Source organism: Rattus norvegicus, chromosome 12 (assembly GCF_021556685.1).
Source record: "Rattus norvegicus strain SHRSP/BbbUtx chromosome 12, alternate assembly SHRSP_T2T, whole genome shotgun sequence".
Taxonomy (NCBI): Eukaryota; Metazoa; Chordata; class Mammalia; order Rodentia; family Muridae; genus Rattus; species Rattus norvegicus.
Window position 1 is genome coordinate 29491090 of NC_141545.1, and position 21045 is coordinate 29512134.

The following is a 21045-nucleotide window of genomic DNA, read 5'->3' on the forward strand; positions in this document are numbered from 1 at the left end:
CAGGTACCTGGGGCTGAGCGATGGGCGGTAGGTAGAACAGGCTTTCTGCCCTTCTGTGCGCATGGCTGCCCCAACGCTCTGTCAGCTCAACAGTCCCCAGAAAGTGAAAGACTAAGCAAGAGCCTCGTGGGCCCTCCCCATCCTCCCCACCCTCCCCCACCCCGAGCAACAGAAACCACTTCTTCTTTTTAGTGTATTTAGGGCCCGGCCCCAGCTATAGGGAGAAGTGGCCCTGCCACTGCCCAGCCATGGGGGACACCTTCATTCGCCACATCGCCCTCCTGGGCTTCGAGAAACGCTTCGTCCCCAGCCAACACTATGTAAGTAGTCCAAGAGTGCCCTGCAGGAGTGCAGAGTGGGGACAGCGCTGTCACCCTGGTGCCACCCAAAACCCACCTGGACCAGGGAAGGAGAGGAGGGGGAGGAGGGCCAGAGAAGGATGTGATGGGGAGGGAGGACCTGGGGAGGGTCGGGAAGGTTGGGGACCAGGAAAGGATATGGGGGGAGGGGAACAGGGAAAGATATGAGGGGGAGGATATTGGAGGATATGGGGGAGGGGGACCAGAGGAAGGATATGAGGGGAAGGGGACAGGGGGAGGATATTGAGGGAGGGGACCAGAGGAAGATGTACGGAGGTGGGGACCCCTCAGGCACAGGGCTCTTTTTATCCTTGGGCTTTAGGCTTCTCTTGGGTGTCTACAGAGGACCCTGCCGTGGTGGGCAGACACCCCTGTGCACCATCCCCAGCTGCCTCCCTCTCTGTCCTCACACGAAGCCCCTATCCATGCTCCAGTGTCACCACCCTCTGTCCAGTGCCTAGGACTAAGGCTCACTCCTCCCAGGAAACCTCCCGTCTAGTCAGCTCTGGGAGAGGCCCTGCACGGCCGCAAGGCCTGTAGATTGTGGCTTTTTGTCTCTCTTCTTCTATGATGTTGGTTACGCTTGAGTTTAAATCCCAGGAGGTGACATCACCAGGAGGGACGAGGTCTCCCCTTTGCCCTAGGGAGATGAAGTGGAGAAATATTTGCCCATATATCTAGACTCTATCACTGGGTCTGCAGGGCCAAAGGCTGGCCAGAGATGATGCCGCCTAGTACTTGTGAGGTGTTTACCTGGGACACTTAGCAGTAAGAGCCAAGTCTCTCCCGTCCTCCCTCCCTGTCGCTCTCTCTAAATATAAATAGTCTGAGTCATTCCACACTGAGAGAGTGACTTTGTAAACCAAAGCCACACCAGAAGAGGTGACAGCGGTCACCCTGGGTGCTCTCTTCATGTCCTGCCCCGGAGACAATGGCAGGGATATTTTTAGACAGGTCTCACAATGTAGCAGAACCCCCAAAGACTGCCTGGCCACAACCCCTCAGCCTTTCGTCCAAGGCTAAAAGGCAGCCCAGGGGCATAGCTCTGCCCTCGTGGGTGCTGAGGCCCTCTCCGCTCTAATGGCCCTCAGGTGTACATGTTCCTGGTTAAGTGGCAGGACCTGTCGGAGAAGGTGGTCTACAGAAAATTCACCGAGATCTACGAGTTCCATGTGAGTGTTGGGGGAGGGGCGATTCTCTCCGCAGCTTTGGTTCTGCCCTTTGTGGACCTCGAGCTCAGCGTGTATCTGAAGAGGTTAGCCTGGGCTACCTAGTGACTTTCTGGGCTACACAGTGAAACCCTGTTTCAAAATGAATGAATGAATGTGACAGGGTCAGGCAGATTCCCCCCAAAACACACACACACACACACACACACACACACACACACACACACGAGAGAGAGAGAGAGAGAGAGAGAGAGAGAGAGAGAGAGAGAGAGAGAGAATATGTGTACCTAATGGCTACCCGCCCCCCCCCCATGAGTCTTATGAACGGCTCCAACTTAGATCTTTTGGAGCACCCCTTTTTTCTTTCTGGTGTATCTAAGACTGGCCTCAAACTCACTACACAATAAAGATGAACTTCTGATCCTCCTGCCTCACTTCCTGAGTGGGTGCACCCCCACGCCCCATTTATGCAACACTCAGGGTGCATGCTCACCAGGCAAGCACTCGACCACAGAGAGCCCCAGCCCAGGTTTTCTTCTTCTATCTAGAAAATGTTAAAGGAGATGTTCCCCATTGAGGCCGGTGAGATCCACACAGAAAACAGAGTCATCCCTCACCTCCCAGGTGAGAGCATATAGCCTGAGCCCCTCAGCAGGGTCCCCAGCCCCCGGGGGGGGCCCTCCTCTGCTCTCCAAAACCCCTTTCTGGACTTGACTTTGTGTGCGTGTGCTCACCGCTCTCTGGTGCCCCCACGCAGCTCCCAGGTGGTATGATGGGCAGCGTGCAGCGGAGAGCCGCCAGGGAACGCTCACCGAGTACTTCAACAGCCTCATGGGACTGCCCGTGAAGATCTCCCGCTGCCCACACCTCTTGAACTTCTTCAAAGTGCGGCCCGATGACCTGAAGCTGCCCAATGACAGCCAGTGAGTAGCCACCTCCCTGGGGGAAGGGCCATGGGGACAGAAGGCAGAGGGTGGGGAGCCCCAAGTTCAGAGAGGGTGAGGGACTGCCCCACTGACAGTGCACTAAACCTGTGCCTTGGAACCTGGCCAACACTGCAGCTACACAGGCTCATGTCACTATGGGGAATTCTGGAGGGGCCAGAAGGGACCCCCTGGGAGCTCGTGGGAGCCCCTCCCAGGCCAGACATCTCTGTCTATCTGGCAGAGATGGGCCATCTCCCTAGGGATTGCAGTACACTGAGCTTCCTCTGTGTGTCCCCTCCTGAGCTTGGCTGCATAGACAACCCCTCACTTGTAAGACAATCTGTGCCGTTCCTCCACTCTCACGGCTGGGCCAGTGGATACCTTCTCTCTGTGGTGACCTTCGTTTCCCAGGTTCCTTCTTCTATTGGGAAGTCCTCCTGCAGGTGTAGCCTGAAACCTTCCCTTCTGGTCTGCTCCATATTGCCTGTTCTTTCTCCAGGGTGAAGAAGCCAGAGACATACCTGACGGCCAAAGATGGCAAGAATAATGTAGCTGGTAAGAGGGCTAGAGGTGCCCAGGGACAGAGGCACCCAGGGGGTGGGGGTACTCAGGTACTGTGGACATAATCGAGGACCTCGAGTGTGGGGTTGTGGGGACAACACTGAGGAGGAAGAGGAGGAGCTTTGGGGTCATGTTACCATGGAGATTGGGGTTGTCCTTGCCAGCACAGTCCAAGGCAGGAGAATTATCGGGAGTTCAAAGTCATCCTTAGCTACACAGTGACTTTGGAGCTATCCTGGGCTACATGAGACCCTATGTCAAAAGACAAACAGAGCCAGGTATAGTGGTGCCTTGAGTCCCAGCACTAGGGTGGCAGAGGCAGGTAGCTCTATATAAGTTCTAGTCCAACCTGATCTACAAAGTGAGTTCCAGGCTAGACCTGCTGAGAGCACAGTTCATAGCACCTTCCTTGTGTGAACGGTGCTAGGTGCTCAGTACACGCAGGGCCACCATCGTGAGCTTGACTGATCTCCAGTCGGCAGTGTGTGACAACTCCCATGCGCCTGGAGCTGGGTGGCTGCCCATGTTCTCCTCGGTGTCCTGGCAGGGGGCTGCCCTCCCTGCTGTGTCCATTCACCCTGCCCTCCCTCTGCGCAGACATCACGGGTCCCATCATCCTTCAGACCTATCGGGCCATCGCTGACTACGAGAAGGGTTCCAAAACAGAGATGACCGTGGCGACGGGAGATGTGGTGGATGTCGTAGAGAAAAGCGAGAGTGGTCAGGCTCCCTGCCCGGCTTTGGGGGGGACAGATGTAGCCTTTGAGTTCATGCAGAGGCCCAAGCCACCTCTGGCCTCCATCTGAGGCCTATCTCACGCCTAGATTGCATTTCGGGGCACTGTCCCACATGCTCTTGGCGAAGGGCTCTGAGCTCGAGCTCCTGGGGTGGGGTTTGGGTGTGGAGTTTGGGGACGTTGGTGAGTGTGAGCAGTGGGTGTCTCCTTCTCTGTGTCCTCACCACCCTCATGGATGCGGAAGGCTGCCAGGCACCAGCCCTCATTTACTTCTCTGTGTCCCCGACATAGGCTGGTGGTTTTGCCAGATGAAGACAAAACGAGGTTGGGTCCCTGCATCCTATTTGGAGCCCCTTGACAGCCCTGATGAGGCAGAGGACCCCGATCCCAACTACGCAGGTGCTCCCTGCCCTCTGAGGCAATGTGGGGTGTGGGAGAGAAAGTGGGTACGGGGTCATGAAGAAGCCAGTAGCTCTTCCGTTATTTTCAGCTTGGAGGCCTAGGTAGATGGCGATTGTGTTGGTCAGAAAAGTAGGAGGCAGAGCAGAGGGACACAGAAAAGGCAGCCAGGATGGTGTGAGCGATGTGTACCGGAGCGGGGGAGGGGGACAGGAAGTGGAGCTGTCAAAGGCTGGGGAAGGAAGCCAAGGGTAAAGTTGGCACTTCCAGGGCTTGAATGACCTGCACTGAGTTTGAAAGCAGATTTTTTTTTTTTTTTTTTTGGATCATGCCTTAAGACTGAGAGATTCCACTGGGTGTGGTGGGACATATCTGTTACCTCAGCTATTCAGGAGGTTCAGACAAGAGGAGCTCAGGTCTAAGGCTGCTCAGGCAGGCTGCAGAGCATGTCCCAGTCTGGGCAATGTGTGGTGACACCCTGATAAAAAATATTGCAGTGTGTATGCACACATGTGTTCAGGCATCTGTGTGTGTGCACGTGTGCACATGTGTGGTGGACATGTGCATTGTGCATGTGTGTGCACTGGTGTGGGTGTGTATTAGTGTTACTTTGCTTTCTATGGCTGGGATAACCCCCATGACCGGACCGGAAGCAAATTGGGGAAGTAAAGGGTTTATTTCATGTTACATTTCTATGTAACAGGTCGATTACTGAGGTAACTCAGGGCAGGAAGCTAGAGGTAGAAACTCAAGTACAGCCTATGGAGGAACACTTACTGACTTGTTTAGTCTGCTTTCTTATACAATCCAGGCCCACCAGCCCAGAGATGGCACTGCTCTGAGTGGGCTGAGCCCTCTCATACCTGTTAATCAAGAAAATGCCCCACAGACTTGCTTACAGCCCATTCTAATAGAGGTGTATTCTGGTGAAACTTCAATAGAGGTTACACTTCACAGATGACAACTTGGGACAAAAACACCTAACCATCGTGCAAGTGCGTGCACGCGCGCTCGCGCGCACACACACACACACACACACACACACACACACGTGAGAACATGTACTAGCACTAGGAGTGTAGCTCAGTGGTAGAGCCCTTGCCTAGAAACCCCAGTGAGAGGCTGGGGGCGTGGCTCAGTGGTAGAGCCCCTGCCTAGAATCCCCCAGTGAGGGGCTGGGGGCGTGGCTCAGTGGTAGAGCACCTGCCTAGAATCCCCAGTGAGGGGCTGGGGGTGTGACTCAGTGGTAGAGCCCCTGCCTAGAATCCCCAGTGAGGGGCTGGGGGTGTGGCTCAGTGGTAGAGCACCTGACTAGAATCCCCAAGTGAGGGCTGGGGGCGTGGCTCAGTGGTAGAGTCCCTGCCCTGAATCCTCCAGTGAGGGGCTGGGGGCGTGGCTCAGTGGTAGAGCATTTTCACTTCATATTACAAGCCTTTGGTCCTATCCTTTTTTTTTTTTTAAATTTTTTAATTTATTTTTTATGTATGTTAGTATGCTGTAGCTGTCCTCAGACACACCAGAAGAGGCATCAGATCCTGTTGGGGATGGTTGTGAACCACCATGTGGTTGCTGGGAATTGAACTCAGGACCTCTGGAAGAACAACCAGTGTTCTTAACCACTGAGCCATCTCTCCAGCCCCCTTTGGTCCTATCCTTACAGTGTATAAAATATTATCATTAAAAAACTAGGGGTTGGGGATTTAGCTCAGCGGTAGAGCGCTTGCCTAGGAAGCGCAAGGCCCTGGGTTCGGTCCCCAGCTCCGAAAAAAAGAACCAAAAAAAAAACCTCTTAGAAAGGGAAACCAAGAAGGAGTGGCTCTGAGGGGACTGAGGGGTGGGCTGTGTGCTTGTCGTAGTGGCTAGACAGTTGGAGGACGCTGAGAGCTGTCAGACTCTCTCGCCTCACTGGCTGTTCCCTCCACGGACCAGGTGAACCGTATGTAACCATCAAAGCGTACGCTGCTGTTGAAGAGGATGAGGTGTCCCTGTCTGAGGGTGAAGCCATCGAGGTCATTCATAAGCTCCTAGATGGCTGGTGGGTGGTCAGGTAAGACATCTCCTCCCCCTGCACATATCTGAGTGGGTTTGGAGGACCTCATGTGGGCTCTGAGCTGACTTGGCTGTGTGATTCTAGAGTCTTCTGTCCTCCTTAGCTACTGAGTTTCATCTCCAGGATCTTCCACAATCAATCAATCAAACAAAAAAAGCAAGCAAGCGAGAGGGAAAATGATTTTGTTTGTTTGGTTTTTGTTTTTCCAAAGTTTCTTTGTGCAGTCCTGGCTGTCCTGGAACTTGCTTTGTAGACCAGGCTGGCCCTCAAACTCACAGAGATCTGCCTGTCCCTGCCTCCAGAGTGCTAGGATTAAAGGTGTCAGCTGCCATCACCCAGAGGACACTTAGACTCTTTTTTTTTTTTTTTTTTTTGGTTCTTTTTTTTCGGAGCTGGGGACCGAACCCAGGGCCTTGTGCTTCCTAGGTAAGCGCTCTACCACTGAGCTAAATCCCCAGCCCCGACACTTAGACTCTTAAAGGCGTCACAGTACACACCTGTAAGACACACATCTAGCTTCCTTCCCCTGTCCGGAGTTGGACAGGAGGGCTGGGGCATGCCAGGCTTGGGCATGCAAGGAAACAGCTTGGTTGGATGTGGATGTTTGAAATCCTTAGCTAGGGGTTGGGGATTTAGCTCAGTGGTAGAGCGCTTGCCTAGCAAGCGCAAGGCCCTGGGTTCGGTCCCCAGCTCCGGAAAAAAAAAGAAAAAAAAAAAAAAAGAAAAAAAAAGAAAAAAAAGAAATCCTTAGCTAGCATCGGTCCTCGTGGGCTAGGCACTCTGAAGGCCCCCTAGCTCTGTGCGCACAACCCCTCGTGACTACCTGATCCTCCACTGTGACCCATCTTGCAGGAAAGGGGACATCACCGGCTACTTCCCATCCATGTATCTGCAGAAGGCTGGGGAGGAGATAACCCAGGCCCAGCGACAGATTAGAAGCCGCGGGGCACCACCTCGCAGGTGAGATGGGTCCTGATGGGGCGGGCCTGAGGGAGACCAGAGGAGGTTTCTGGCTGGGTAGGTACCTACCTGTCTGGGCAGTCCCAGAGCAAGGGTCATGTTTATGGCCAAAGTGGATGTGGGAAACAGGTTGGGTAGGATCTGTGACCCCCACAGCTCCTGCAGGTTCCTCTGACTCCATTCTACTTGCTAAATATATGCTTAGGACCTGAGGGGTGCCAGTCCCTCTGAACCCACTTGCTGAGGCCAGGTTAAGGATCTCAGGGTGTCCTAGTTTCTCCGTACCCTACCCTCTAGCCAGGCTTAGGGTCCCAGGGGTGTCTCCAGTGGGACTCCGGGGCACTGACACCTGCGTCCTGCTGGGCCAGGTCGACCATCCGCAATGCACAGAGCATCCACCAGCGTTCTCGGAAGCGCCTCAGCCAGGACACCTATCGCCGCAACAGCGTCCGATTCCTGCAGCAGCGCAGACGCCCGGCGCGACCTGGGCCGCAGAGCCCTGACTCAAAGGGTGAGCGCCAGAGAGGGGCGTGGCCGGGGCTGGAGGGCGGAGGTAGTCCAAGGGGCGGGGCGAGATCTAGGGGTGGGATCAGGACTAGAAAATTGGGGCAGCTTACAACAGGGAGGCTGGGGCTTCTGATGATCCTGACTTTCGTTTGCAGACAATCCATCGACTCCGCGCGCCAAACCACAGCCTGCGGTGCCTCCGAGACCCAGCTCGGACCTCATCCTGCACCGCTGCACAGAGAGCACCAAGCGGAAACTGACGTCCGCCGCGTGAGGGGCGGCTGCACTGAAAGGCGGTCCTATCCCTACCCTTGTATATATTTGTATATAGCCTCAGGTCAGAGGCTCCTACCCTGCTTTAATGTTTGGAATGGACTCAGACTCTGCAGCAAAGGACAGGACTGGGTTTCTCTCCACGGGTATTGCTAGGATGAGAGGAGGTAGTCAGCGTTGCTGGGGGGTTTGCAGGAACAAAAAAGGTCTGATTACCCGCTGCCTTAGTCTTGACCAAGGTCAAGTTTGCAGAAGGCCAAGTGTCTTAGGAACGCCCTAAGGAAACTGTTTCTCAACCTGTTGGCCATGACCCCTTTGGGGAGGGTGTCGAAAGACTCTTTCTCAGAAGTTGCCTTAGATCATTGGAAAACACAGATATTATTTTTTTTTTTTTCGGAGCTGGGGACCGAACCCAGGGCCTTGCGCTCGCTAGGCAAGCACTCTACCGCTGAGCTAAATCCCCAACCCCCCCCCCACAGATATTATTTTTATAGATATTTATATTACGATTTATACAAGTAGCAAAATGACAGCTATGAAGTAGCAATGAAAATAATTGTATGATTGGGGGTCCCCACAACATTGGAAACTAACTGTATTAAGGGGTACAGCACTAGGAAGGTTGAGAAGCACTGTCCTAGGGGCTCAGAATGTTGCCTGGTTGGTAGAGTGCTTGACTAGCATGCACCAGGGCCTGGCTTCCATTCCCAGCATCCCATAATTGGGCTTGTCCGTGTTCCAACATCTGGGCGGAATTTCACAGCCAAAGGTCAAGAGGACTGCTGTTACGTTCAAGGTCGGCCTGGGCCACGTAGGGAATTCGAGATCAGATCTAGTTACAGTGTGGGATCCTGTCTCAAACCACCCCATCCCACAACATAACCTTGGCATGGGGTCTCGGGGTTGTGGCGGAAAGCAGTCATTAGTGGATAATGCTTGGTATTCTCCTTGTTTTCATGTCTCTAAGACCTTGCCGGTATTTCCATTCCCAAATGCAAAGAAACCGTGCTGACTGGATCTATGTCACCGTGACACAAGCTGGTGTCATCTAAGGGAGGGCACCTCAGCTGAGGAAACGCCTCCATGGGGCTGGAAAGATAGCTCAGTGGTTAAGAGCACTGGCTGCTTTTCCAGAGGACTGGGGTTCAATTTCCAGCATTCACAGGGTAGGTCACATCGGCCTGTAACTCCAGTTTTAGGGAGTCTGACACCCTCTCACAGACATATATGCAAACAAAATACCAATGCATATAAAATAAAAATGCACATTGAAAAAAATTTAAAGGAGGGAAAATGCGACCATAAGATCCAGCTGTAAAGCATTTTCTTGGTGATTGATGGGGGAGGGCCCAATCCATGGTGGGTGGTGCCATCCTGGGCTGGTGGTCCTGGGTTCTATAAGAGAGCAAGCTGAGCAAGCCAGTAAGTAACATCCCTCCATGGCCTCTGCGTCAGCCCCTGCCTCCTGGTTTCTGCCCTGCTTGAAGTCCCTGTCCTGCCTGAGTTCCTGTGCTGACTTTTTTCAGCGATGAACAGTGTGGAAGTGTAATCGGAATAAACCCTTTCCTCCCCAGCTTGCTTTGGATCATGGTGTTTTATCTCAGCAATAGAAACCCTAAGTAAACCAGGAACCCCAGTGCACAACAAAGTCACACAGCTTGCAAAAGACAAGCCTGGTAACAGGACCTGGCGTTGCAGGCCTGCCACAACAGTTGCTCCAGAGATCAAACACTTTCACCACGTTTCTTCTTGGAAAATAGGTCTCGCTATGTATCCCAGGCTGTCCTTGATCCTCCTGCCTCCGGCTTCTGAACGCTGGCATTACAAGTGTGCACCGGTTTTAGTTTTGTTGTTTGTTTCCTAAAGTGAAGTCCTTATGAGATGTCTCCCCCTTTTGGGACGTGCATGTGTGCGCGTGCGTGTTTCAGGATTCCATGTCAGTCAGGCTGGCCTCTCACTGCCTAGGTGGTGGAAGATGACCTCGAACTCCTCCTTATCCTGTCTCCATCCTTTTTTTTTTTTTTTTAAAGAATTGTTTATTTTATGTATGTGAGTACAGCTGTCTTCAGACACACCAGAGGAGGGCATTGGTTCCCATTGCAGATGGTTGCGAGCCACCATGTGGTTGCTGGGATCTGAACTCAGGACCTCTGGGAAAACAGTCAGTGCTCTTAACCGCTGAGCCATCTCTCCAGCCCCCTGTACTAGAATTTCAGCTGTGCGCATCCCCTACCCTACAGTTGCTTCTCTGTATTTCTGATCTTGCTGATGTTGCCTTGTCCCAACCTTAGTGTTTCCTGCTATGTGTTAGCCAGGGAGGCTGCCCAAAGGCTTGTGTGGGCAGGGAAGCCAAGGAGGGAGCAAGGGCCACGCCCATGGCTGCCAGCTTGTTGGAGTGTCCCCGTCTGCTGACCATCAGTCTCTCTGAGTGCACACACAGTGCTGGGCTTACTCCAGTGTCTCTGGGCTTGAGAATCAGAGACAGGGACCCACACCCCAGGAGACACAGGCAGTTTACTTAGGGCAAATCTATCAGGAAGCAGGCAGAGGTCACTTGGAACTGCACCGACTTGGGCCTATGGGCACGTAGTTCTTTGGGCCACATTTTCTTTTCTTTCCTCCTCCTCCTCTTCTTCCCCCTCTTCTTCCTGTTCCTCCTCTTCTTCCTCCTCCTCCTCCTCCTCCCCCTCCTTCAAGACAGGGTTTCTCTGGTAGCCCTGTCTGTCCTGGAATTCTCTCAGTAGGCCATGAATTCAGAAATCTACCCGCCTTTGCCTCCTGAGTGTGGAGATTAAAGGAATGTGCCACCATAACTGGCTAGTTGGGCCATATTTTAAGGTGTGTGAACTGGATGCACTCCAGTTAGATTGATGGGTATGTCCTCTGAGTTGGACTTGTCTGGGTCATTCCCCTGCCCCCATCCTTCGACTGGAGGACATCAATGCCTGGTCTGAAGAAACAGCAACAAATTAAGAACAAGCTCCCGGGGTTGGGGATTTAGCTCAGTGGTAGGCGCAAGGCCCTGAGTTCGGTCCCCAGCTCCGGAAAAAAGAAAAAAAAAAAAAAAAGAACAAGCTCCCAGTCCAGTCTCCTCCCCCACCCCCATATATCTGGCCACATAGCTCCACAGACATCTTGTTGCCATGGTTACTGAAGAACACCCCACACCCCATTCTCTCCACAGTGGCAGTACTTGTTCGCCCACAGGGTCCCAAGTCACATTCCAGGGTAGAAAAAGAATCTGCAGGAAGTGCCATGGAGTGTTTCTGTAAGCCCAGATCGCAGCAGGCTGGGCAGGAAGATCTGGACCTCAAGGTCAGCCTGGTCTGCATAACGACATCCTGTCTTGAAGGAGGAAGAGGGAGAGGGTATGAGGAAGAAAGGAGGACAGAAGAAGAGTAAAGTGGAGGAGAGAGGAAGGAGGAAGAGAAGAAGAGAGAAGAGGAAGGAGAAGGAGGAGGAGAGGAGAAGGGAAGAGGAAGGAGGGAGGAGGGAGGAAGAGAGGAGGAGGGAAGAGGAAGGAGGAGGGAGGAGGGAGGAAGAGAGGAGGAGGGAAGAGGAAGTAGGAGGGAGGAGGGAGGAAGAGAAGAGGGAGGAAGAGAGGAGGGAGGAAGAGAGGAGGGAGGAAGAGAGGAGGAGGGAAGAGGAAGGAGGGAGGAAGAAAGGAGAGGAAAGAAGAGAGGAGGAGGGAAGAGGAAGGAGGGAGGAGGGAGGAAGAGAGGAGGAGGGAAGAGGAAGGAGGAGGGAGGAGGGAGGAAGAGAGGAGGGAGGAAGAGAGGAGGGAGGAAGAGAGGAGGAGGGAAGAGGAAGGAGGGAGGAAGAAAGGAGAGGAAAGAAGAGAGGAGGAGGGAAGAGGAAGGAGGGAGGAGGGAGGAAGAGAGGAGGAGGGAAGAGGAAGGAGGAGGGAGGAGGGAGGAAGAGAGGAGGGAGGAAGAGAGGAGGAGGGAAGAGGAAGGAGGGAGGAAGAAAGGAGAGGAAAGAAGAGAGGAGGAGGGAAGAGGAAGGAGGGAGGAGGGAGGAAGAGAAGAGGGAGGAAGAGAGGAGGAGGGAAGAGGAAGGAGGAAGAGAGGAGGAGGGAAGAGGAAGGAGGAAGAAAGGAGGAGGGAAGAGGAAGGAGGGAGGAGGGAGGAGGAAGAGAGGAGGAGGGAAGAGGAAGGAGGAAGAGAGGAGGAGGGAAGAGGAAGGAGGAAGAAAGGAGGAGGGAAGAGGAAGGAGGGAGGAGGGAGGAAGAGAGGAGGAGGGAAGAGGAAGGAGGGAGGAGGGAGGAAGAGAGGAGGAAGGAAGAGGAAGGAGGAGGGGGAAGAGAGGAGGAGGGAAGAGGAAGGAGGAGGGGGAAGAGAGGAGGAGGGAAGAAGAGAGGAGGACAGAAGAGAAAGGAGGAGGAGGGCTTTAAGCCTCAACTTACCTGTCTGTTAAACCCTGTGTTGGTTACTCAGGATCTTCCACTTCATGCCTGACCTTTCTAGCTCCAGGCAGGAAGACCAGCTGAGGAATTCTAGAATATGGGGCAGTATCTCTGGCCGACTGATTATCCTTAAACTTGAAAGCTTACTAGACCACAGAGCATAGGCCGGAAACGTGGGGGAGACACCTGCATGTGTGCACACCCCCCGACAAACACACACATCTTTCACAGTGGGTTTATTGAAACGGTACAGCATGGAGGAGTGGTACAGGTCAGTGAAGCCAAGAGCAGCCAGCGACTGGAACTACAACAGTTAGGGGCTTTTCCGAACAACAGACAGGTGTCAAAGGTCATCTGAAGAGGTGTGATGTGTAAATTAACATCCCAATTCAAAGTGGGGGCAGAGGGAACATTATCTTTATTTATTTATTTATTTTATTTTATTTTTTGGTTCTTTTTTTCGGAGCTGGGGACCGAACCCAGGGCCTTGCGCTTCCTAGGTAAGCGCTCTACCACTGAGCTAAATCCCCAGCCCCGAACATTATCTTTATTAAACCGAGAGGTTTAATGGTTATCTTTATTAAAGCAAGAGGTTTAATGGTCTGTTGTTCTGGTCTCACAGCCTATTAGGTCTGGAACATTCTAGGTCTCCACATGGAGGAATGGCCAGATTTCCTTCTTTTTCTCTTCCTGCAATTTCTCTCTATTGAAATGGGGTCTTGATAGGTAGCCCAGGCTGACCTCAAACTCGAAGTCAGATCTTCCTGCCTTGGCCTCCCCAGTACTGGAATTACAGGCTCCCGCCTTCCGCCCCCTCACGTTGCGGCCTGGAGCGCTGAGCCCCACTGCGCCTCTTTCTTGCTCAGCTTCATGATGGAGAAGAGCTGCTCGCAGATGTGGGTGCTGCTGAACATCGACAGCATCTTGGCACAGTGGCTCCTGTACTTGGGGTAGCTGCTCCATAGATGCTTGTAGAAGTCCGGGACGCCCACCTTGTCGAACTTGGTCCTCAGCACCGTGTTACACTGCAGGTCGATCACCTCCATCTGGAGCTCCTCCCGCACGCTGTCAATCTTGGTGGAGAAAGGGGAGCTGAACAGGGTGAGCTCGCTCTCCCAAGATTTGAAATCCGACAGGCGCTTCTGGAACTCCGCCTTCAGTTCTACGATCTTGGGGATGTAGTTGAGCCCGTCGCTCTCACTCCGGGAAACAGATTTCAGCGTGGGGAAGTGGGCCAGGTTGTTCCTGGCCAGATGTGTCTCCCAGAGGCACAGTTTCGCTAGGAAGGCCCGGATGAAGTCGTACATCTGGGTCACGATCTGTGAATGGCCTTGGAGGGAGGCATCCAGGGTATTGAGGTGTGTCGTCATGTCCACTAGGAAGGCCAGGTCCAGGATCCAGTCCCGAGAGCTGAGCTGTGGCACAGGTTTGCCCCGAGAAGACATGAACGAGTCTATTTCCTCCAATGATTCGAAGAACCTTCTGAGGACCAGCCCTCGGCCCAGCCACTTGAGGGCCGTGTGGTACAGTAGGCTGCTGTACTGACTGTCCAGCTCGTAGAGCAGCGTTGTGAAGTCGCTGTGGTTCAGGCCCCGGGAGCAGATCCAGTTCACCGAGTCTACCACCACGTCCATGACGTGGCCCATCTTTAAATTCTGCGCGCACAGCCACTCAGGGTGAATGATACAGCGCACGGACTTGAGGTCGGCTCCCTTGCAACATAAAGCTGCCCTGGCTCTGAGCTTCGTCACCAGCCCGCTGTTGGCATCCATCATGGCCGGCGTGCCCGTGGAGGCCACGCTCACCAGCTTGGACCAATCGATGCTGAACTTCTTGAGACTCTTCTCTACGCGCAGGAATATCTCGTTCCCGGATTTGGCGCCTGTCATGGGCACGGTGTCCAAAAGTTCCTCGGACACGTCGAAGTTGTCGTCGACGCCACGGATGAAGATGGCCAGCTGGGTGGTGTCATTGATATCTGTAATCTCATCGATGGCGATGGAGTATGCCACAAAGGACCGGATTTTCTGTCGTAACTTCTCCCATAAGCTCCCGGCCACGTCTTCCACCGGCTGCACCACGGAGTTCGTGGGTGGACTTGCATTCGAGAGCGTTGGCTCTGGACACACGATCTCCGAGGCCCCCAGGAGATACTTCCGCAGTCCCCTCTTCAGCTCTCGAAGCTTCTCTTCCCGCGCCTGCCCGGAGTACTGGTCATAGTGCCTGCTGTGGTTGGTCTGGTAGTGGCGGCGCAGGTTGTACTCCTTGGATACAGACACGCTCTGCTTGCAGATCAGACACGTGGGGACGTTCTGCACCTCCACGAAGAAATACGCTCGCTCCCACTTCTCTTGAAACACGCGGCCCTCCTGGTCTATCTTCCGTTTCCCCACTTTATAGAGACATGGGATGGTGATTTGGCAACTCCCTATCGCTTGCCCTGTTCGATTGTATTTATTTTATTTTTATTCTTAATTGGATATTTTATTTATTTACATTTCTTAATTGTTTGTTTGTTTATTTATTTATTTATTGGTTCTTTCTTTCGGAGCTGGGGATCGAACCCAGGGCCTTGCGCTTGCTAGGCAAGTGCTCTACCACTGAGCTAAATCCCCAACCCCTATTTATTTACATTTCAAATGTTATCCCCTTTCCTGGTTTCCCTCTGCAAACCCCCTATCCCATTCCCCCTTACCCTGCTTCTATGAGGGTGCTCCCCCCCTCACCCGTTTCATTTTACAGAGTGGGTGTTCGATACCCCAGTGGGCCTCAAACTCACTAGGGAGCCGATGGTGACCTTGACTTTTCCATCCTAACTCCACCTTCTAAATGTGAGGTGGTGGCATGTGCTACAATGTCCAGCCTCTCTCTACACAGCCCTGGTTGTCCCGGAACTTCCTCAAACACACAGATCTCTGTGTCTCTGCCTCCTGAGTGCTGGGATTAAAGTCGTGGACTACCATGCCTGGCTTGTTTACTCCTTCCTTCCTTCCTTCCTTCCTTCCTTCCTTCCTCTCTCTCTCTTCCTTTCTTTCTTTGTTCTTTGTCTTTCTGTCTTTCTCTTCTTTCTTTCTCTCTCTCTCTCTCTCTCTCTCTCTCTCTCTCTCTCTTTCTTTCCTTCTTTCTTTCTTTCTTTCGAGACTGCCTTACTCTGTAGCTCAGACTGGCCCTGAACTTCTAGTGGGACTCTTGCCACAGTTTCCTCAGGGCCGGGATTACAGCTGTGTGCCACCTTGCCTAACTTCCAAGAGAGGTTTGAAATGTTAAAAAAGAGACCATGCGAAGGAACCATATGACTTACCAAAGCTGTAGATCTCCAAAGAGCCAGGGCACTCAGACCCCCACCCAACTCAGGTGAGTCGTGTGGTTAAGTGTGCACGTGTTGGCAGGGATTGAGTTTGGTTTTTTTTTTTGAGGCAAGGCCTCACTCTGTAGACCAGGTTAGCCCACAACTCGTGCAATCCCTAATGCTGGGATTATAGACCTGAGCCAGCATACCTTGGTTCCGTGTGCTGGTGTTTGAAGCCACCATAAAAGTTAAGTGGAGGGGGTTGGGGACTTAGCTCAGTGGTAGAGCGCTTGCCTAGCAAGCGCAAGGCCCTGGGTTCGGTCCCCAGCTCCGGAAAAAAAAGTTAAGTGGAACAGTTCCTGATAGCACAACTATGGAAGTTCAAGACCTTCTTAAGAAGCTGTAGCTGGGAGCTGGAGGTATGATGGAGTGCTTGCACACGATGTATGAAGCCCTCCCCTACCATGAAGCCCCACCCCCCCACCCCGCTTTGATACCCAACGCCACATAAAACCAGGTCTGATACCATGAGTCTGTAACCTGGCCCTTGGGAGGCAGAAGCAAGACTCTTTCTGTGAGTGAGATGCCAGCCTGGCCTACGTAGTAAATTGTAGGCATGTGTCTGGGAGGGCAGGAGTGAGGAGGCACCGTGTCAAACACCAGACAGCTGGGTGTGGTAGCCTGTGCCTGTAATCCCAGCAAACAGGAAGCGGAGGCAGGTGGATGTCTGGGAGTTTCCAGGCCAGGCGGAGCTGCACATTGAGACCCAAGCCAATGATAAGAAAAACCAACCAAACAAAAGAGAACTAAAGTAAAAGGTAAATAGGGCTTGGGATGTAGGTCAAAGGTGGAGTCTAGCTCCTGTGAGACCTTCGGCTTCTTCTCCAGCCTTGGAACAAACCAAACCAAACCAAACCAAACCGAACCGAACCTAACCTAACCAAACCAAACCAAGCCAGCACATCTGAAAGGCCATGTGCTTTACTAGAAGGCTCCAGGCTGCAGGTGGGAGGACCCTGTGCTAAGTGCCCTCCAGGACACTCACTACACAAAGCACTGTGTCCTGCGACGTTCTTGCTTCTCTGAGTACTCACCATTACTGAGTTCAAGTCCAGGAAGTGGTCTGCGGGGAGACAGGGGAGGAAGAGGGGGAGCTTGTTTTTATTCGGCCCAGCTAGTTTTGTCTCCTCACTTCTGGTGGTGTCAACACAGTGCTAGGCAAACTGGGAAGTGAGGCTGAGGGGGGGAATCCCACAGTGGCCAGCGAGACGACTCGGTGGGCAAGGATGCTTGCTGCCAAACCCCAGACCCGAGTTCAATCTCTGGGGCCCACGGGGCGGAAGAACTGACTTCCACAGGCTGTCCTCACACAGGTGCCATGACAAGCCCCTCATAAATAATTATAATAAAATTAGTACAAGGACCACAGCTGCAGAAGTAGAAGAGAGCGGATGCCTTGCATCTTGACTCTAAGATGAAGGGCGGCCCCTCCCCACCCTGCCGGCCTCCTGTCACTAGGTAGCCGCCCATCTCCAGTGCTCACCCGGGACTCACTCACCTAATGACGGTGAACTTGATGAAATCTGCAGCATCCAGGATCCTCCTCATGGAGCTGATCTCCAGGTATCCGGGGGCTTTGAACACCACCCCCGGGGGCATGCCATCGATCACCACACAGCCGGGGTTGAAGGTGATTTTCCTGTAGGGGACCTTCACGGGGAAGTCCACTCCGATCGCCTCCCCTGGATGAGAGGTGGGGTGTAAACTGGTTGATTCTGTGCCTCACTTTTCCAAAGCCTTGCCCTATTGGTGGTGGTGGTGGTGGTGGTGGTGTTTTTGAGTCAGGGCCTACGGATCTGAATTCAAAGCGAGCCTCCTGCCTCAGCCTCTTAAATGCTTGGATCACATGCCAGGCTCTCCTTGCTTTGTCTTTGATGTCACGGTTTGAGCTGGACCTGGAGGCACACACCTGAAGTCTCTGGAACTTGAGTAGCGGAGAGTAGCCGAGAGGTAAGATCACTGGAGTCTAAGTGTTTGAAGTCAGCTGTCTGTGACGTGCTGTCTTCAAACCCAACAAGGACAGCGCTGAACCCGGTAACACAGGCCTAAAACCCACCTACTCGGGGCTAAAGCTGGAGGATCACAAGTTCAAGAACTGCCTACTCCACGGAGACTTTGGAACTACCTGAAATGGCACAGGCCTGAAATGCTGGCACTTTTTAAAGAAGATCTTGATTGAATTCAAGGCTAGTGTACGTTGTAGAGCCTCAGTCTGTCTCAAGAATAAATAAGTAGGGGTTGGGGATTTAGCTCAGTGGTAGAGCGCTTGCCTAGCAAACGCAAGGCCCTGGGTTCGGTCCCCAGCTCCGAAAAAAAGAAAAGAAAAGAAAAAAAAGAATAAATAAGTAAAAAGAAAAGTGATTTTGGCCAGAGATTATAACAGGACTAGAGTACTTTCAACATCTAGTATTTCAGAAAGGGGTGGAGTGGGTAAAGTTTATAAATCTGGAGGTGTGGGACTGGAGAGATGGCTCAGCAGTTAAGAGCCCTGGCTGCTCTTCCAGAGGACTGAGTCTGATCTCCAGCACCCACGTGGGGCACAACTGCCTGTAACTCCAGCTCCGAGGGATCTGACGCCCTCTTCTGGCCTCCAAGGGCACTGTCTTCACGTGTGCCTGCCCCTCCAACACACACGTAATGTCATAACAGATGCGTACGTTTTAGATGTGTGCCAACAGCAGAACAGAAGCTTACCAAACTTCCGGCTGAAGAGGTCGTTCACTTGTTCTCGAAGTTGCTTAATTTTCTCGAGGCCCGAGAGCCTCTCCTCCTCATTATCTACAAATAACCGGAAGACGAAGACCAGGCTCATTCAGCATTTCCCCTTCAAGACAGATATGAGCAGAAATGCCTCCTGGCAGTTTACCTGTCTTATCAGTTACCTGAGCACAGTAAGTAAGCATTTGGGAAATACACAAAATGGAAGCCGTTACAGATGATAATTTTGACAACCCCATAGAAGCATACCCCATAATGTTTAAAAACTTTTTTAAAAAAGATTTATTTATTTAATATGAGTATGCTGTAGCTGTCTTCAGACACACCAGAAGAGGGCATCGGATCCCATTACAGATGGTTGTGAGCCACCATGTGGTTGCTGGGATTTGAACTCAGGACCTGTGGAAGAGCAGTCAGTGCTCTCAATCGCTGAGCCATCTCTCCATCCTTACTTTAATTTTTTTTAACTTGTATTTATGTTTGTGCCACACATGTGCAAGCACCCACGGAGGTTAGAAGATACGGGATCCATAGAGCCTCAGGTGGTTGTGAGCGGGCATGGGATGGGAAGAGAACCTGGGTCCTGCAAGAGCAGTCAGTCCTCTCAGCCTTGATCCGTCCCCAGCCACCGCTCCTGTTCTTCCTGAGGAACGAGGTCAGTGCTGAGCACGACAAGGGTGTGTGTCTCCATCACTGCTCTCAACACTGTAACGCAAACCTCGGCCCGTCTAATATGACAAGAAATGAAGAAAAACGAGGCTAGGACCAGGAGGGAATATCTTTTAAGACTTTAAAAATTAATTTCTTATTAATATTTTTCTTTTTTTCTTTTTCTTTTCTTTCTTTCTCTTTTTTTTTTTTTTTTTTTTTTTGGTTTTTTTTTTTCGGAGCTGGGGACCGAACCCAGGGCCTTGCGCTTGCTAGGCAAGCGCTCTGCCACTGAGCTAAATCCCCAGCCCCTGTTTTTTGATTTTTCAAGACAGGGTTGTCTCTGTGTAGCTCTGGCTGTACTGGAACTCGCTCTGTAGACCAGGGTGAGACCCACCTGCCTCTGCCATGAACCACTATGCCCCGGCTCTAATTAAAAACATTTTCGGGCTGGAGAGATGGCTCAGTGGTTAAGAGCACCCGACTGCTCTTCCAGAGGTCCTGAGTTCAAATCCCAGCAACCACGTGGTGGCTCACAACCATCTGTAAAGAGATCTGATGCCCTCTTCTGGTGTGTCTGAAGACAGCTACAGTGTACTTATATATAATAAATGAATAAATAAATAAAAAAAAACATTTTCTTAAAAGCCTGGTGTGCTTGCCCTATACCTCCCAGCACTCGGGAGGCAGAGGCAGGCAGATCTCTGTAGTTATAGGCCAGCCTGGTCTACAGAGTGAGTTCCAGGACAGCCAGGGACACATAGTGGGACCCTGTCTTAAAACTTAAATAAGGGTTGGGGATTTAGCTCAGTGGTAGGGCGCTTGCTTAGCGAGCACAAGGCCCTGGGTTCGGTCCCCAGCTCCGAAAAAAAAAAAAAAAAAAAGCACATGTTGCTCTTGCAGGGGATCTGGTTCCTTTTCCAGCACATGCATGATGGCTCACGGCCATTCTTACTCGCATCTGAACTCGATGGACACTAGGAACGTACATAGTGCACACCCATACACACAGACAAAACTCATACACGTGAAACAAAACAAATCTTGACAAATTAAAAATAAATACACCTGGGAGGTGGTGCAAGCCTTTCATCCCAGCACTCGGGAGGCAGGGGCAGGCCAGTCTCTGAGTTCAAGGCCAGCCTGGTCTACAGAGCCAGTTCCAGAGCAGTTTCAAGGACTCTAGTGCCCTCTTCTGGGCACTACACTCACTGCACTCACGTGGCAGACACTCAGATACGCACAAACACATAAAAAAGTGGAAACAATCTTTACAAAAAAGAAAAATGTCATTCAAACGATGAAGACAGCAAGCGGATGTCCCCACCTGGGACTGTCACCTGTATGATCTTAAGGTCCTCAACGCCTGCCGCAGAGTTTACAGTGCTGGACGGATTTGCGTTTCCTTGAGAGCAAAGAAAAGTGCAATGTTAGAGTGACCAGAAAATCAGCAAGTCTCCAAAAGATGCCCAAGCGTTACTTAACGAGAAGTGCAGACCTGGTACTGTCCCCCATCGCCCCCACCCCAGTACAGTGTGCGGTGCTGAAGGATGGCTGACCTTGAAGGTCAACTTGACTGGACATGTCGGTGAGTGTGTTCCAGAGTTTACACTGAGGAGGGAAGCCTCATCCTGATGTTGGGGCTCCACCCCATGTTCTGGGGGCCCAGACTGAAGAAAGCAGGCTGAGGACCAGCGTCCATCTGTCTGCTTCCTGGCTGTGGATGCAGTGTGAGCGGCTGTCTCCTGCTCTGGCTACCGTGCCTGCTACACCGCGAAAGACTGTCTCCCCTCAAACTGTGAACCACAAGAGACGTTTCTCCTTTAAGTTGCTGGTTTTCTTAGGAAAAAAAAATTACTTTTTTTTTTTTTGGTTCTTTTTTTCAGAGCTGGGGACTGAACCCAGGGCCTTGCGCTTCCTAGGCAAGTGCTCTACCACTGAGCTAAATCCCCAACCCCAAAAATTACTTTTTATTTCTGTGTATG

At 52.2% G+C, this 21045-nt stretch overlaps 2 protein-coding genes and 1 long non-coding RNA gene across 5 annotated transcripts in view; 1 reads left to right on the forward strand and 2 right to left on the reverse strand.

The window, feature by feature from the left end:
- Positions 1-223: 223 nt before the first annotated feature.
- Positions 224-9513, forward strand: Ncf1 (neutrophil cytosolic factor 1). Of its 2 annotated transcripts, NM_053734.2 has the most exon segments (11): positions 235-320; positions 1451-1531; positions 2077-2152; positions 2286-2451; positions 2954-3009; positions 3613-3735; positions 4043-4150; positions 6080-6197; positions 7053-7160; positions 7529-7671; positions 7823-9513. In NM_053734.2, coding segments are annotated over 11 exon segments (1170 nt in total). In that variant the 5' UTR covers positions 235-248; the 3' UTR covers positions 7942-9513.
- Positions 4061-6323, reverse strand: LOC148002292 (uncharacterized). The gene is made up of 2 exons (XR_015634767.1): positions 5354-6323; positions 4061-5300 (listed from the first exon to the last, which is right to left on the reverse strand). It is a non-coding gene; the product is annotated as an uncharacterized LOC148002292 (long non-coding RNA).
- Positions 9514-12566: 3053 nt separating the features above from the next.
- Gtf2ird2 (GTF2I repeat domain containing 2) overlaps positions 12567-21045 on the reverse strand; it is a 36586-nt gene continuing 28107 nt past the window's right edge. Inside the window, exons 12-16 of one of the 2 annotated variants that reach the window (XM_087577999.1) lie at positions 20401-20465; positions 18389-18472; positions 17193-17376; positions 16729-16757; positions 12567-14737 (exon numbers count right to left, since the gene is read on the reverse strand). In XM_087577999.1, the coding sequence (XP_087434125.1) occupies positions 13161-14737; positions 16729-16757; positions 17193-17293 (1707 nt within the window). In that variant the 5' untranslated portion in view covers positions 17294-17376; positions 18389-18472; positions 20401-20465 and the 3' untranslated portion in view covers positions 12567-13160. 2 annotated transcript variants of the gene reach the window in all.

Excerpts from the sequence above, each read along its gene's own strand:
- Ncf1 (XM_087577546.1), top strand. The coding sequence starts at position 2,360 with ATGGGACTGCCCGTGAAGATCTCCCGCTGCCCACACCTCTTGAACTTC. Across the intron at positions 3,010-3,612 it reads TGGCAAGAATAATGTAGCTG|ACATCACGGGTCCCATCATC; the intron begins GTAAGAGGGCTA and ends CCCTCTGCGCAG. Across the intron at positions 4,151-6,079 it reads CCCCGATCCCAACTACGCAG|GTGAACCGTATGTAACCATC; the intron begins GTGCTCCCTGCC and ends TCCACGGACCAG.